The sequence below is a fragment of the Falco cherrug genome, chromosome 13 (assembly GCF_023634085.1).
Source record: "Falco cherrug isolate bFalChe1 chromosome 13, bFalChe1.pri, whole genome shotgun sequence".
Lineage (NCBI taxonomy): Eukaryota > Metazoa > Chordata > Aves > Falconiformes > Falconidae > Falco > Falco cherrug.
In genome coordinates, this window is record NC_073709.1 from 18,665,661 (window position 1) to 18,683,286 (window position 17,626).

Sequence of the window (17,626 nt, forward strand, 5' to 3'; positions counted from 1 at the left end):
TAAGACATTTATTTCTCTCAACAGAGGGACCAGTTCTCCCCCTTTTCTTTTACATTGTGTTTAGCAAATTACAGCACTGGAGTTAAGGAGCTTCAAATATTCACTTTTTAAAGTACCTCTTAAATTTTAAGATCTATAAGCATAAATTTGTCCTTGCTAATGTGGCAAACACCCCCCTTCACACTTTCTGGCAGGAAAAGAGAGTTAAGCCTGAAGGCAATTATATAGCCCACCTAGGTATTCTGTTCGACAGTCTGGCATCTTTGGAAATTTCCATTTTTGTATTATCTACAGCACACAGGCACATCCCCTTCTAATCTTTCTTTTGCACCAAAGGAAACCAAACTATTGAATATCCCCTAGACAGCTGACCTTTGTAACAGGATCTTTAACCAATGAACGTTCAATATTTTAACTTTCATTCCCCAGCAATGCTATTTAAGGAGCTGTCCGAGGCCTCTGCTGCTCCCAAGGTTCCTGCCTGCAATGCAAAGAGAAATGTACTTCTTTTTTATGCCAGTTGCCTAGCAACCAGCCTAAGCTTTTGCAAGGAAACCAACAGAAGGAACAGCCTAAATCATAAAATTCATCTGCTGTTGCTGCAGAATTATGTATTAAATATATTTATAACTTTCCTTCTAACCTTCTGGAAAGCTGTATGTTGGCAGTACGGGCATGGCTGAGTCAAATTTGAAGCTCCTCGAAGCTGTTGGAGACATCCACTTTTGCTGTACTGTTTAAATAAGGGGAAGCATTCCTTTTCTTGGGTGCAACACAGATATGAGCAGCTCAGACATCAGCTTGTCATTGTTTGGCTATGACCTGTATGTATCAGCAGCTTGCGAAGGGCTCCAAAATCAGAGTTCATGTCTGTGTGAGCCTGGTTTCAAAACCCTAAAAATGCTGCCAGCACAAGCTCTGGGCAGGGCTGCAGTGCCTCCAACTGCTGAGCAGCCAAGGGGAGCACGCTGACACTGCAGGGCTGGCTCCAGGAAGAAAAACAGCTGAAGGACAGATGCCAAGAGGGTTATGATTATTTCCCTTCGTGTAACACCAGACACCTCCTGAAGCATTAAGAAAACCATTCAGGTAGACAAGCATGACTCTTTCTACCTCTTTGCTTTAAAGATGAACAAACATAAGGGGTAAGAGCAGAGAGGACCATTTTGTGTAGTTGCAAGCAGCTGTATCTGCCTGGTTTTGCAAGGTACCATGCTTGAGGCTTAAATCCCCCAGCTGTCAACCCATTGTACCTACACAGCAATGTTGACCATGGCCCCTATGGTGCCCTCAGCATGGGCCAGCGGGGGCTGGGGAGGGTCAGCAACACCACAGCTGTTTCTGAAGTCATGCCATTGCTGTCCTTAAGGCAAGCACTGGGCTGATGGTGTTCTGTCAGCAGTGGATGACCGGGGTGGGACAGCTGCACACCAGCCACCCCAGGAACACATAAACCACCATCAGCAAACAATCCCAGCACAAGGCCTGCTGAGCACAGCCCTTGCCCTCCAGGTAACTGCTTCCAGCTCCACTGGCTTCTCACAGAGGCTCTTCCTGACAGCCCTTTCAATTGCTCCTGAGCTCCTCCCTTACACTTTTTGCTGCACTTCATCCCCTAAATGAGTATATAGGGTGAGAGGTAAAAGCAGATTATCCTCTCCTAGCAGACGTTCCAGATTTCCCTCAGCTGGTCTGAGGCTGTATCACTCCCCACCCCTCCTCTCCAGAAACGCACATCCTAAAGCTTTTAATTCACTAACCAAGTTGTGTTGGCTGGGGATGTTGGGCAGAAACATTAAATATGATCATGAAAATGGTTTAATACACTGCGTACAATAATAATAAACATCCACCAGGCACGAGAGATCAGTGTAAGACTGCTGTGAGTTGAATGGCTCAATTAGGGTACCTAGCACTTTTAGACTAAGTAGACTCAAGTGTTAACAGAATAATTTCACAGCTATCCCTCCCCCACCGCCCTTAGGAAAATGGCACATCAATGTCACTAAATACATATCTTGTCTTCTTGGTTGTAGGTAGAAAAGACACATCAGTGCTGCCTCATGTTGTTCAAGGCACGCATTTTATCAGTTTATCTTCCCCTTAAGCAGTATGACAGGTAATAAAAAAAGACAGTCACAATGCAGATCTAGAAGACTTTCTGACATACTGTCAATCTAAGCTAGAGCCAAATTCCATGATGCACTTGCGAGTTTCTACTCCCAGACAGCTTCAGTGACACTTTGGGACACCCAGGCTAGGTTCCGTGTGAGGCTGTTTGGTGTGGAAGGGGACAGAAATCTAAACAACTGAACACGTAACTGACCCAACTGGTCCAAGGCCAGGAAAATGCTTGCAAATGCATAGGGACCTGGACCCTGTCTCACATCCCTTGTGCATGTAATATGTCACCCAGCCACTATGACAATTTTGCCTCCAACTTCAGATATGTCAGCAGCCTAGTCTACAGGACCGGTCACCCTAGTCCACAGGAGTGCTGTGCACTGGTAACTGCCACCATCTCCAGCGGAAACTGTTTAGCTGAAAAGCAGCAGCAGAGAACAGATCTGTCCCAAACGGCTGTCTCTCTTCTCACTGCTGTGAAGACTAAAAAGTCTCCCCCATTCTGTAAGTAAGAGTTTGGTCCTTTCTTTCCCCATTCTGCTAAATACAATTCACTTTCTCAAAATCTCAAGACAAGCAGATGCAACCTACTGGACTTGTTTCACTCTGGCAGCAGGACAGTGGCTCATCTCATTGCCTGAAGACTGCCAGATGGCATCTGGCTATCATACCACTCGCCACTCAGACTCAGGCCTGTCTATGCATGGCAGCAGAGCCAGGGAGCTGCTACGGCCACTCGGCCTCTGGCTCTCGTATTACCATATCACAAAGGTTATTACCAGCAGAAGCAATGTAAAGCAGCTGTGAAGAGTTCAGCATTCTGCTTTTCAGCACCAGTTCAGAAGAACAGAGGTGCTGCATTAGACTGATTTAAACCTTCTATCCAGAACTGCACTTGGTGACACATGGCATCTGTCACTACGTCTTTGCCATTGTCTAGGCTTTCCCAGCATTTCATCTAAAATTCCCTTCAAAAGTTTTCTGAATGAACATGCTCCTTTTGTTCAGAAAACATACAGCTCAGCATACATGCATTCCCAAAACTGAGTTAAAAAAAAACAAGCCACCACCAGACCATGCCATCTTTCTCATTATGCAAGTTGCTGAGAAGCACAGGAAAGTGAAACTGCTATCCCTCCATTATTTCCACCGCTTAAGTGGATAGGAAGACAGACAGGAAGGTTATGTTCTCTGAGTTTCTTCATTCACTGTTTCATGAAGCTCTAAGGCCTCGCTTGCTCTGTAAGAACTTACTGAACTGATGTACCTATTTTTAAGACATGTCTTTTAGAATAATGTGCAAACTCAAACCTACATACAGTAATACGCCCAAGTGACTGGGGCTTGACATTCAGACTGATCACTTGTGAAAAATGACAGTCACCATTTGGCAATTTTTTGGCTGGCAGAGGAAGAAAATAGTTTGAAATTCAACTTGATAGACTCAATCTGAAGAGGAATATACAAAATAAAAGTAACACTCATCAAATGCAGTGTAGAATAGAGGGCATGATAGGATTTTACAGCACTTTTAAGAAGGTCAGAGTTTGCAAATGCTAAAAATGTGTTAAAAAAAAAAGAGATCAAAGTTTCCAGCATTTAAAGGTTAATAAAACTGTTCCTGTTGTCCCAGGATTTATGAGCATGATTTGCTGTACTGCAGAACAAGTAACGCTGCAGGATGTAAGATTTCATTACCAAGAAATGAGATCAGGAATTGGCTGTGACTGAGACAGGTGAAAACAGATCTTCTACCTATAAAAGCTCAAGTGTACTCTGCATCCTGCAGTCTAGACAGACCACACTGTTTTCTCATCAGTTCTTTCTGCTACACGGGAGCACTTACTTTTAAATGAACTCTGTCCTGGTATCAAGCTGCAAAGCAATGTAAAAATGTATGCCGCATCTCCCATTAGCAAGATGACGCATTCCAGAGTATACGACAGGAAACGTCAAGGAATACTTTGGGATTAGAAGTGAAATACTGCACAGATAGGATTGTTGGGTAAGGGAACTCCCTCTGACACATGTAGGGCTCAGAACATTTAGAGCTTTTACAACAATAGGCAAGATCAGGCCATTTTACCTTGTAAATATTTAAAGTACAGGCAAAAAGACATGACATACTTGAAAAATCTCAAAAGACAGGAGAGTTATAGAGATACAGATACTTGTGTTGCTCTTCCCGCCCCTCCCCCCTTAAGTATTAAACATTTAGTAACTTCTAGGGAAGGTAAAGAGGTATGCAAACACATAAGGACAAGGACAGCGTTCTCACGGAAATTATTAGAAGCTAAAGATCAGGCCCCGTTTCTCTCCTCCACACTAACCTAAGACTGAACCACAATTACGCTCTGGATACACTCCTCAACCATCCGCAGTTAAAATCTAGATTTACTCCCTGGCAGATCACTAGAGCTACAGCATTGTTTGCTGTTGAGAAACAAGTTACACAACCTGTAAAGCCAATGAAGTTCCCAGACAAGTCCTGTGTTTATGGGAAGATACCGCGCCTTTCCATCATTGACTATCTAGTTGTTGTTCTCTGTATCAAGAGATCAGGTATCCAGAGGATTTGCAAAGGCACAGAGGGCAGAAACGTGCTAACTCCAGCTGAATGCCAAGGGGAGCTGGACCTGACTTGTAAACCCCAAACTCGACATAGGCCAGCGCCAAGGAATTAGCGCCATGGCACCAAGCTCATTGTTTAAGTATTCCACCAGTAGCTTCAGGTTTCCCAACACATGATTGAATCTAGCCATCATTTTCATACTTGGAATGGGATTTTGAAATGCTTGCATTGAAATCCTATAGGAATCTGTGAGCCTCTTTCTCACTAAACATCTCCCTTCAGCTCCCTGCTGATCTAATATGCTTTGTCAAAGTTTTGATGTCTCCTTTGGATTATAACAGATCTAGCTGATTTATGAGACAACTCTGGAGTCCCAGAACAGAGTCAAAGTTTGCAAGGTCCCACCAAGTACACCCCTAGTGCCTCACAGTAAGGTCACTGCTGACTGATACTTGTCTAGAGTGTTCCACAGATCCCCAGCGATGCAGGCTCCACACAACCTCTACAGGCAATCTTTTTCCAGTGTATCACGATCCTTATTTTTTGCCCCTTAATAAGAAACATGAATTTGTATTGCTGCAACTGGAAGCCATCACATCTTGTCCTACCCACAATAGAAGAAGGGGTTAATTTGTCTAAGAGCTCTTGAAGACTTGTTTCTCTTTTGGATGTTCTTCTTCTCTTTAGGGTAAAAAAAAAAAAAAATAAAAATTCTTTCAATCTTTCCACAGTCCTGCTTACTATACCCTTAGCCATTCTTGATGGTTTTTATTAGACCTTCTCTTGCTGCTCTGCCATCTTCTTGAAGCGTAACGCATAATAACTGACAGTCTTCCAAGATAAGGCTTTGCCTGTGCTCACAGAAGTGAAGGAATCCCTTCAGACATCTTCCAAGCTTTGCTGACGTTTATACATCACAAGATGATAACTTCTTTGCAAAACCACGCCACTGTATATTCATCTCCCCTTTCCTTGTCAAAGCCACTGTTTCCAGCTCAGCTTATAGTCATAAAAGGCTGGCAGTAGTTATCATTTGGCAGATGACTGCTAGTGGGTGGTCTCTGCCCAGGTCCACGTGGATTCCCTTACACTCCATGGGCACACAATATAGGACCATATTAAGTGGTCTAGTACTGTACAGCGTTAATTTGCTCACACCTCCTAAAAGTGTAGATGGGGACCCCCAGAATGAACAGGCTAAATTCTGTACCATCCATGTTTCCTGCAGGAAGTCTACTCTTTTAAGACTAATAAAGAAAAGCTTCTGCTGCCTCTGCCTACCTTTTGCAACCAGACTTTAGCCATCTCAGGGGTTAACTGGTCACTTTGACAAATGCTACACTAACTTAAAAAAATGCTTATTCTAAAACATATGGCCATGCCAATATTCACACATCACTTCTCTTTCTACAGTATCTTTTGCACCAAGCACTTAAAAAATATTAATCCTTGCAAGCTCTCTATGAAAAAAAAATAACATTTCCTTGATCAGATGGAGAAACCACAGCTTAAAGAGAGGTTAAGTAACTGCCCAAAGACACTGAGTTGATGACAGTTTTATACATCAGTATCTTTCTTACATTAACCACATTTTTGTTGAAACTGCAGAGAATGAACAGCTGTATAATGCTTTTCAATCCACAGCTACGCACAAAATCTGTTTTCTCCTTGATAATGAGAAGCAAACACTACATGGAAAGAACAGTACTCAATACCACACATTTGATCACAAAGTGCAATCAGAGTCTAAAAGGAGAGCGCTGTCATTCCACATAGCTGTCTGATGGCACCTACCCCCACAAAACACAAGTAAGCTAGTTACAGTCTGCCAGACGAAAAAGTTCCCTTTCTAAGTTCGGTTTGAACCTTACCTTTCCACAAGCCACCATGGACAAGGCAAGCTGGTACCAGAGGTGAAATTCATCAAACGCAAACTTCATGGCTCTTTCCAAGCACTGAGAAATAAATGTTGGGAGAAATATCAGACTTCTTTTTTGTTTTAATATCTTTTGTCACAAGACTGTTGCTTGGCTTAGTAATCAAACCAGGGGAAACAATCTGTTGTGGCCCAGGTGTTTTGTTTTTTTTTTAACGATATCATTTTCTTCTTCTCAGTTAACGGGGCTTGCTAGCATACACCATCACTTCAAATGACAGCCACTTTGTTCAAGTGCCTACACACAAATTATCTAACGTCTCAAACAGTTTTGTGTACGTTTTTGGCCTGTGCTGCCATAGGTTTGTAGCTGTTTCTGCTAATTGCCAGCTAGTGTGGCTCATTTTCACCTTCCCCGGCAAGTTACTGCAAAGGGGGGCTTTGCTGGGGAAGTGGAAGTTTCCGCAGCAGCTGGGAGGAGGTACCTCGGCAAGCAGGACATACTGCCCTCTTCTGCCCAGCGTGATGCTGAGCAGGTCGTAGACTGCAGAAGCATCCCGGAGGCTGACAGCTCGGTCGTCCTGCTGGTCTGGGGCTCGGCTGATCACTGCGTCCCGGTTTGCCTGGGCACAGACACAAATGAAGCATCAGACCCCAAAAGAGCAAGAGAGAACCGACTCCTTCACAGGAAGTTCCACCCGTCATCCGTAACATTTTGTTTACAATCATCTGGAGATTATTTGTTTTTAACTCATCCCAACATAAAGAAGGTGTTTCCAATAGAGTTACTTTTTATCCACGTGAAGCTAACTCCAGAAGATAGCTGTACATACAGACAGAACTGCTGGGAATACCTCATCTGGATTTGTTTCACAGAATCACGGCGTTAGGAAACAGACCTACGAGATCCCATTTCCCCAATAATTAGAAATTCAAGGCCATCCTTAAACCATATTCCTTATTACTTCAATTGCCTGTGACTGTGATAACTGCTTCCACAGTTCGTATTTTATCTTCTGTGTCTGCACTTGATTTCTTCTCAACAACACATGGTGCTTTTCTGCTACTTACTTTTTTATGTTTTAATTTGAGCAGGTTGCCTTAGTAATCAGATTTGCCTGTCATCAGTTTAATGCAATTAGTAGTCTGGGCAACGCAATATGAAGTAATTTTTTTAAAAAATAATCTTTTAAGTGTTAATTTTGCATTATCTATCAGTGCATTGCTTGGCCTAGATCACAAAGAAACTACTTTTGACAGAAAATGATCAGTCTAGCAATTAGCAGGGATGTCCCCAAATACCATATGCCATAGACTCAGATTTACCAAAAGATCCCCAGCCTCTGTTTTCTGAGCACAGAGGGAGATACCAATCCCAGAGTAAACTGAAAAGTCCCTCCGATCTCCAAACGCAGAGGACCTAGACTGGCTAACCTCTGCACCAAGCAGTGCTGGATGCCATCGCGCTAGCACTGACCGATAGCACAGATACACTGCCCTGGGCTCCTCAGCTTGAAAGGGGTGCAACATCAGACATTCAGGTCTAGACATCTAAAAGATCAGAAAAATTAGGAAGATTGCTAGCAGTTTTACCTGGGGCAAAGACAAACAAAACGCTCTCTCCCTGAAACAGGAAGGCTATGAGATATATTTTATAATACTTACTACTATAATCTTACATCTATTTCTCTCTAATTGCAGGGAGATTTTTTTTTCCTAAAAAGGTTAAACACGGGAATTAAGTGTAATAAAAATTTCCAGAATATGCAGCCCTTAAAGCCCACGCATATTTCATTATGATTAAGCTGCAGCTGTTTCATCATGATATTATCTGTGTAATGCCCCAGTTCCAAGCACTCTTCATCACAGCCTCCAGCTGAGACAGCAAACACAATTACTGACAACTAACACAATCACAACCAAGAGCTAAATGGCAACTACAGTTAAAGGCAAACTGACAGGTCAGACTCAGTCTAGTGTTTGCACAAATAAACTTACACAGACTCTTGTAGCCATAAAAGTATTTTTTTTTCCTCATGTTACTGCAAAAAGTCATAATTTGTGATTTAAAAAAAAAATAGTTCAGAACAGTAGGTTGCATGACAGAATGAAACCAGCTTCAAAGAGAAAATCCTGCAACCAGAGTACAGAAGCACAGCTTCTTTATTTCTTTAATTTAATTTCTTTATTAGCAGAACTAAACAAATGGGAATTAAAAGTAGTAAGTAGATGTTTAAGCTCTGTTTGGATTTAACCCAAGACTGCTACTTTAAAAGGAAAAAAGAAGTTAAAGGCATATACAGAACAACTCTGAGATTGCCACTTCAGAGAGTTAAAGGCAAAGCATATACAGAATGAACCTTATTGCTGAGTGATTCCTCCTACATATATACAATAGCATTAACAATTTTTTCTGCACCGGTTATATTGTTATGACAATTGTTTGTAGAAAATAGCTACTGAGATAGCACCCCCGTGCTCTGTAATCTCATCATCAGCCTTCCATTAGTCACCTATAACCTGATGCTTTTCTGAGTATCCATCTAGTGCCAAGCTATGATTTTTAAAGTTGATGCATTAGCACAGATAGAAAATTATTCAGAACTGGTGAGTGCCCATTAACATCTGCTAATAGATATCGGTACTAGAGAGAAGAACATGCCCAAATCCTGCAATAAGCAGAAGTATAAGATATATTACAAGGATGCAACATTCTAAAATTGCAGTCATACTGAACATACTGTAGATATTGTACTTTACTTCAGCAGACAGCAGCTCAAAACAACATATGCATAGGCACGACTAATATGCTTTCCAAGACAGTCATAAACCTGCTTATTTTGTTCAAGCTTTCAACTCTCAAAGCCATAGAAGGTCTCTGCAATATATCTCTCTATACTTGCACGCATAAAAGTTGCCACTGAGCAAATTCATCCACCACTTTATCCCAGCTATTTTTTTAATACTGAATCTATTGCCAGTTGCTAGTTCCAGCTGCTCAAAAAAAAAAAAAAATGTCAAGGAGTTCCCACATTATCACAGAGAGATAAAAAACACAAAACCAAAACATTCAAGCCTTATAACAAACTGAACAGTAGCAAAAACATGGAGAGTGTCTAACACAATAACGTAATCATCATCCTAAGGCTCACTGTATTATTTACTACTGCAGCATTACATACAGGGTTACAGAGAAGGGAATGTGAATCACTATTGCTTGAAACCCACCCAGGGAAACTGGCATGTTTGTTGTCTGCCCCTCACAGAAGCAAGTGTGCCATGACCCAGATCACCATTAACCAATTTTTTTCTCTTTAACTATTTGGTTTTGTAAGCTTCAGTTTGGCAGTGAGAAATCCTGACAGTTGCTATTAAGTATAGATGCAAAATAGTTGTACAGTTACTGCAACAAAGCATACAGTGATGCTGTTGGATTGGGAATTTTACTTACTGAAACATACCAAGAGAGATACTTCATTTTGCATTTGAGAATATGTAAGTTCTAAGCCATTTATACCAACATCTTTTCAATACTTGTGTTTATGTTGTTTCAGACAAGTAATTTTCCTGAACACCAATGGAAAAAGGGTTATTTGTAGAACACCGATCTCCAAACAGTGTATCAATAATATCAGCAGCAATTCCAATTTGTCCTACCACATCACTTTGTCCTCCTCCACTATAAGCAGCAGTAAAACATAGCTACAAATACATTTTCAACACCCCCAGCGTGACTCTTCCCTTTAAGCTGTTCCCATGGTCACACAGCCATGCCTCACAGCACACAAGCAGGATTGAGAGAGATGGTGAGTCACACCATTAAAAGAAGAGAACCTCTGTTCAAGGCTCTTGTGTGGGATGGAGAAGGTCACTAATGCTACCAACAGGAGTTTCACCATCAGGAGTTAGTGTAACTTGCATTACACAGAGCAAAAACATACAGTCAATGCCCCTTGTTTGAGGTACTCTTAGGTAATGGAGCAACCCAGAGATGCATCGCGTTTGTGTATTTTGGGGTGCATTTGACACAATTAGCTGTGCGTACAGGTGGCTCAGACATGACACCAATCCTATTTGCGAAGATAAACCACATCCTGCACTCAGCACAGACTGTGCACCATACAAGACAAAGCACACTTTCAGCTCTCCCGTTCCGCAGCCCAGGGACACAGCCCGTTCTGCAGGCCACACACATCCAAAAGGCTCCTCCAGCACAGGCTGGTACCCTCAAGCCAACCCAGCACTCTGCATTATAATCTCTCTGTATCATGCTTGAAGCCCAGCTTAGGTGTTCAACCTGGCTGGCCACAGCATTGGGGTTCAGCAGGGCTTTTTAGGTCTGGCTCCAAACTGCAGCAATACAACAATACGGGACCTTCAGACCCATGCTGGCTCTGAAAGCAGCGAAGAGATCTGCCTTTCTGGGGCTCTGCAATTTAACCAATGACCCTGCTGAGCTACTGACAGCTTGTGCTTTCCTATCCACATACACAATACACTTACCTGCAAACTAGATAAGCCACCTGTCCATGGAGGATTTGCTGTACATCAATGACCCTGATAATTACAGCTTATTTATGGCATGTTTATTACATGTAGAAAGGAAAAGAGCCATAGCAAATCCAAACAGCCATTACTTCAGCAGTTATTACGCACACAGTTACGCTGCAGAAAATTAAATTTTACCACAGTACAATGATGTGCTTCTTAATAAAATGTCAAGCAATCACATGAATTACAATAGAGCATATTCCACGTAGCAGCCCCTTCTCACAGCAATTAGCTATGAAGTATCCTTTAATTGCTCACTTTGAAACATGGCTCCCCCTGCTTTTTTTCCAAAGAAGAAAAAGAAAGCAATTAAAATCTTTAATGAGTGCCTGCTGCCTGCCCCCTAATTCATGGGCATTCTAACGTTCAACTTGTGTCTTTTCATAATAGACATAATTGCCAGATCCACTGCAACCCATCTATACAGAACGGCAGCATGTTTTACACAGTGTACTGTAATAATGTAATTGGTGTGATTCAATACTAGCATTAAGAGAGAAAAACAAATGCTATGTGTGTAAGATTGACAACAAGCTTTTGAAATTATGCAATTGATGCCTCTACTGCTAGCAGCTGGGAAATAGTTAGCCCATATCCTTTGGGTCTCCATTCTGGCTGCTTTGCCTGTACTGCCAAAAAAATAAATGAATCCTTTGCAATGTCAAGGGCCCATTCACATGTAAGAGGCCTTGGACTTTCCACCCAAGTTACTGATGATCTCTAAAAAGCACTAGAACGTCCCCCTCACTAACATATACAAAGAAAATATTCACGGTTGACTGCAAAGCTGCTGTGAAAATGGTAAGCAGGTGGAACAGGGAGGAAATACCATATCCCAGCCACTCCCGAAATGCCTCTTACAGAGATACTGCAACTCGCTTCACTTGAGGCCAGAAGCCCAGCAAATGGAAGCTCACCGCCTTGTGAACTGTGTGGCATCTGTCTCATTTCTGGTAAGCAACAGATCACAAGTTACTGGTACCCCATTCAGATGTCTCATCAAAATAGCCCATTATTATTGGTTATCAGCTCTGACCATATAGCTATATTTTATCTCTCGCCAGGTATATTTTAATGTCTCTTACTGTAGCAGAACGAATTCGGAAACATCACTGAAAGCAAGACAGACAAACATCCCCGCACCCCCCAACTAAACAGCCCAACAATACTAAATAAAAGAAAGGGAGACTGAGAAAGTAAGGAAGTTTGTTTATAGATACTCTCTTTGGTAATAAAATTGTATATTTGATATCAGTATTCTGCCTTTAGAAAGCTATCTTCAAGAATTTGCATCGTCCTTGCAAGTTTGGAAACAAGACTTGCTACTGCAAAGCAGAGGAAAAAAAGCTTTCTACCCTGACTCCAGCAACTCACATTAGAACTATTTATTCAAGAGGTAATTAACAGAGGTGGTGTATTTTCCACTAGAAAAATCCTGCAGTCCATCTTTGCAGGTCCCAAACACATAGCTTTGCCTTGCAGACCAATTAGACAGTCGGATTTGCTATTGTAAGTGCACAGCCGTGATTTGGCAGGAAGCAACAGAGCAGGCAATCCTGTCCCCAGTTGTCTCTTTCAGCAGCCATAGTCTAATAGCCCTCAAGAAAATACTCACGATGATTGTCCAGCTGTTGTATCATCACTGGGCTTGGTGTCATTAAAAAAAATAACAACACAAAACCCTACAAAAGCAACAAGAGATTCTTCTCCTTTGCCAACCCATTTGTTGGACAGTATTATTTTATAAAGCTAGGAACTGCAGAACTAACAGATTTTAATTACTGTGCTTAAAAATACATGGGTCTAATCTTATTCCATTACAGGCATGCTTACAGCCATGAGTTTGCTCTCACCAGTAAAAAGAACCGGACAAGTCCCAGTATCTTACTTTCCCCCTCACCATCTGTCCTGTGCTCTCAGGCTCTCCAAGGTCAAATATCCTTTAGGGATTCAAATCAGAGATGAGGATGACATTTCTAATCTTTGTTACACAGGCACAGAATTTATTAGTTTTGGATACAAGGAGCTTCATTTCCAGTATGAGTGATGTGAACACAGAGCCAAAAAAAAATAATCCATGTTACCTGGTATGTTTGGTGGACTGCATCAGCCAGAATCCCAGACTGAATTTTAGACAGTATGTTGGACCTCAGATTCAAGAAAGGAAGGTTTCTAAGTGCAAATAAAGAACTTTTTCTTTCTTAACCACCTCAAAAGTAAACACAAAAAGTAACAGAAAGTGTTCTGTTCCTGGCTCTAAGAAACTTCTGGCTAATTTTAAGGGACAGTGCAGTCAGCTCAGAATACTCCTGAGAATGGCTACTAAAATAAACAAAACTGCAGCTAAGGGTTAGTCCTGCCAAACCTCCCCTGCCTACGCCCTGAAGCACAAAGTACCAGAGTCCCTGATGGCAGAACCAGCGCCGCTCCCACTGGCAGCACGATGCAGAGAAACCACACTGCAGCAGGTCACAATATGTCCTCAGTTCTCCCCACACACACACAGTGTCACTGGTTTTGATGGGTTAAATTCAATAAGAGAACTAGCAGGTTAAAAATAGGCAAGTCCATTTTTTCCAACATGTGATAGGAACACATCATTCTACCACAGCCTGATCTTGTAAAGGCTGTCACCAGCTGGCATTCTCCTTAGTATGAAGGAGAGCATTCCCCCTCACAAACACAGCCCATCCATACCATAACTCAGGCTATGCATAAAGAATGAGAATTCAGCCAGGAGGCTACAAGCCCTGCTAAAGACAGCCCTAACTGTGGTAATCTTCAGGCTGCCTGATTTGTTTCACTAGATTCCTTCATGAGAACTCCACAGCCAACCACCATGACTAAATAGCAGTTGGTATGCAGGAGGAACACTTGCCAAACTCAACAACTGGGATGCTTGTCATTGTTTGCTGAGATGCCTTAGATTATGAAAATTGGTTCCCATTTTCAATGGGACAGAATGAACACAAGAGGCAACTCAGGAGAGCGCCAGGAGGAAATGGGCACCAAGCTTTAACTGTAAGTGTTAATATACCCACAGAAGCATCTCGAAAGTATGAAAGAGGCTACCATATTATTTGGCCATCTGAAAAACTTTCACGTACTTAGGCTCTGAGACAGAGTGAGTGAAACACTGAAGGAACCCTTAATTACCCCCTTAGAAGATACTTCATCCCACTAGAACATGCAGAGTGGCTCCCTTCCAACGCAAGGTAAAGGGATATGAAGAAAAGCTGGGGCAGCATCGCAAACCAGAACCCAACACCACAAGAGCCAGAGAAGGCTTGCTGGAGTGTAGGGTCTGGCTCACAACACCTTAGAAGCGATTTCTTTTCTCCTTTTCCCCCTTACAGGAACAGTTCTCATAACCCCTGTTAACATCTTATGGGGAGTCACACAGAACCTGGAGAAGTAGATGTTAGCTTCACTTTAGGAAGGCAAGACAGAAAAATTTCAGCAGCAAACTACCTAGCACTAGTCTCTCTGTATGGCTTGGTGCAGCAGAAAGGTGTTCCAGATGTGTACTTCTTGAAAAAGCTACCATGTCTCCTTTTCATCAAATTTATCACATATTTACTTTGAGGTTCTCTGATGATTTATGTTCCTCCCCAGTCCATCTTTTCTCTGTGTCTCCTCCACGTGCTGACAAATCTTCTGACCTCCCTCCCTCCAATTCTGTTCCCCTTGAGCCCATTTTGGAGTGTCAAAATTCAGGAACAGGCATGTGGAGCAGCTGTTTGGCTTTACTGTCCTGCAAAAGAGTTATAATGGCATGGTTGCTCGTTTGTCTTTTTAAAAATCAGACAGGAAAAGTACCTTTCTGGTGAATTTTGCTGTGACAGAGCAATCAATGTGTCAGAGAAGCTGGAGAGCTCCCAGCAAGCCAACCTAATTGTACACTTCTGTTTTAAGGGGTTCATAACTGCAAATACTGAAAGAACGCCTAATCCAGCCACAATCTAGGAACATCTACTATGTTGCTTACTTGCCTCAAACTTTTATCACTTGCCATTAACGCTCTCTCCAGGAAGGAAATAAGTTTTATTCAATTGTTAACATTATATCATTAGGGAGATCTCAACTGGAAATCTGCTTCTTGTTAACTCATTTTCCATAAGCTTCAGCAAGTTTTAAAAAATAAACCAAAAAGTTTCAAACAAACCAACCTCTACATGAGAAACTCACTAGCTGACACCAAAGATGTCTCATATAACTAATTAAATAAAACTTCCCCTTCTTAGTACCATAATAGTAAAACCACAGGAAAATATTTATGGATTGCAAACATATGTAAGAATCAGGTTGCTCCCTCTGCTCCTTCGTTTAGGAAGCACATTCCTGTGGTTCCCAAGTGTATTTCTATACACAGATGTATTTCTACATACACTTGTCCTGTACTTTTCTTAAAACAATACACTCATGGCAAGCCTATTGCTAATGCAACAGGAAGGCTCAGATGTTCCATTTCCCAAAAATCAGAGACAACTATGGTTCCTGCAGTACTTGGCTACAGGGTCTTTGATTATTTAAGTGCTTTATATGCAGCAGATCAAAATGCCTTGCACCTACCTCCAGAAAGTTCCCATATATAGAAGACAGCACTTAAGCAAACACAAGCTTACTTATTTAACCTTGAAGTCAGCACAGCAGTCCAGTTCCTATCAACAGTATTTTCACACTGCTTCATCCATAACTTATGGGACTATTTAACCATTTTATACACTATTGGATAAAACAGGGATAACTTTCATTCCCCTCAGCAGAACAAGATTATAGAGTTCAAGGCCCCACAAGGCCTTTCTGACTACAAGCTCTGTCCCAGAAAACTGAAGCAGCCAGTACTGTCGCTGGGGCTGCAGACCCCTGGTCCTCCTCCCACTTGCATCAGCCCTGACAAGCCATGCTGACACAAGTTCTCCTGATTTTAATAGAAGCACATGTGGTATTCTACAAGCCCTTGCTCCTGGAGTCTCCACTTCTGATTATGAAAAGCCCTTTAACTGCAGCAAAGCCCTTGGAAACACAAAGCAGATGTACTGTAGAGGCTTAATCTAGAAAGCACGGGAAACCACAAAGTAACACTCTGATGTACATGATTTTTAAGGCAATTTAATATTTTGGGGTGGTTCTGCCTCTTCATACTTTCCCCAAATTCTGAAAGCAAACAGTATTAAAATGCCATGTTCTGAAGAAGTTTGCAGGAAAGAGGAAGGACTTGAGCCAGAAGAATCAGATGACAAAAAACAAAACAAAATTTCCACAGTACTTCTTTTCAACTTGTCTGAAAACCGTTTGAAAATTCCCAAGAGGGTCACTGATGCTCCAAGGTTTTCAAGTCTCACCTTTGAGCTACAAGTGACCACCCAGTATTTAAAGGAAAGTAACTTTTCTTACGTTTTCAGAAAATATTCCTTACACATTTTCTGAATATTTGCATCATCTCAGAACATGAAAACGATCACGGGTTACCATGCAGTTTTCCATGCAGTTGTTTTTCTCCACCTTTTTCCCTTCCTCTTAAAGGGATTTTTTTAAAGCAACTGATGTTATAAATAGAAGAAATCTAATTATTTCACTGCAGTTCATTATGGGTGTTTCTGCATGTGACAAAACTCCCTGTATCATCGGAATTCACAAACTGCCAAAGATCATTCAGGACTGCCACAGCTAAAATATTATCCCTGCAGACTAAGGAATATAAGCAGGACGTTGTACCCTGAAAATGCCAAACAGTGAGTACCACCCTCATGCCTGGCTTTAGGCAAGGCTCCCTGCCTCTCATTCTTGATCCATAAATCCACACAGATGTTTTGAATGGAAACATCTGTCTACAGACAATGTATCTCAATGTCAGAACCTGCATACAGCTATGGTGAATGCAGTCGCTTACTGTTCTTGACAATTCCCAAACCCCCTCGCTAACATTCCATTTAATAAAAGTGATGTCACTAACAAAGAAATAAATAGCATTCCCTGTTCAGTGGTCAAATCCTTGCTTCTGTTTATCTAGGGAAGACTCTGTAAACAAAACCAACCAAAAGACTTGACACGGAAACACTAGCTATTCCTTTGTGCTATTAGTATTACAAACTCATTTTTGGCTTACCATGGATTCACTGATTAAGAGGAGAAGAAGAGCCTCTTCTACGTTGTCTTGAGGGCAGTATGCACTGAAAAGACAGAACACATTTTTCTGAGGAAGGTCAAGAGTTATCCTGTCAGCCTCTCTCTCATTTCACAAGAGGAGCAGTAACTTGAAACATGTCATGCATAATTCATTTGCCAGGCAATACCTTCTTTTGCGGGTTCACACAATTAAAAGCTCTGCAATATATCCTAGATGAGCTATACTGAACCATAAATAGATTATTTCCATTTCATAGCAAAGACAGCTATTTGACTGGATTTTCCTCCTTCCTGGGAAAAAAAAAATTAAAAAATCAAGCACTCCAGGTTTAATGTTTTATTTTTCCAGCGGGGCTTTTGATGGGAAGTTAAAC

General features: G+C 41.7%; 1 protein-coding gene across 5 annotated transcripts in view; it reads right to left on the reverse strand.

Annotated features, from left to right (window-relative positions):
• Nucleotides 1-17,626, reverse strand: part of TTC7A (tetratricopeptide repeat domain 7A) — a 172,420-nt gene that overhangs the window by 125,115 nt on the left and 29,679 nt on the right. For all 5 annotated transcript variants that reach the window (XM_055725417.1, XM_055725416.1, XM_055725415.1 and 2 more), the window contains 3 exons: nt 17,233-17,296; nt 7,058-7,195; nt 6,568-6,651 (listed from right to left, as the gene is read on the reverse strand). In XM_055725417.1, coding sequence (XP_055581392.1) covers nt 6,568-6,651; nt 7,058-7,195; nt 17,233-17,296 — 286 coding nt within the window. The remainder of the gene's footprint in view (nt 1-6,567; nt 6,652-7,057; nt 7,196-17,232; nt 17,297-17,626) is intronic.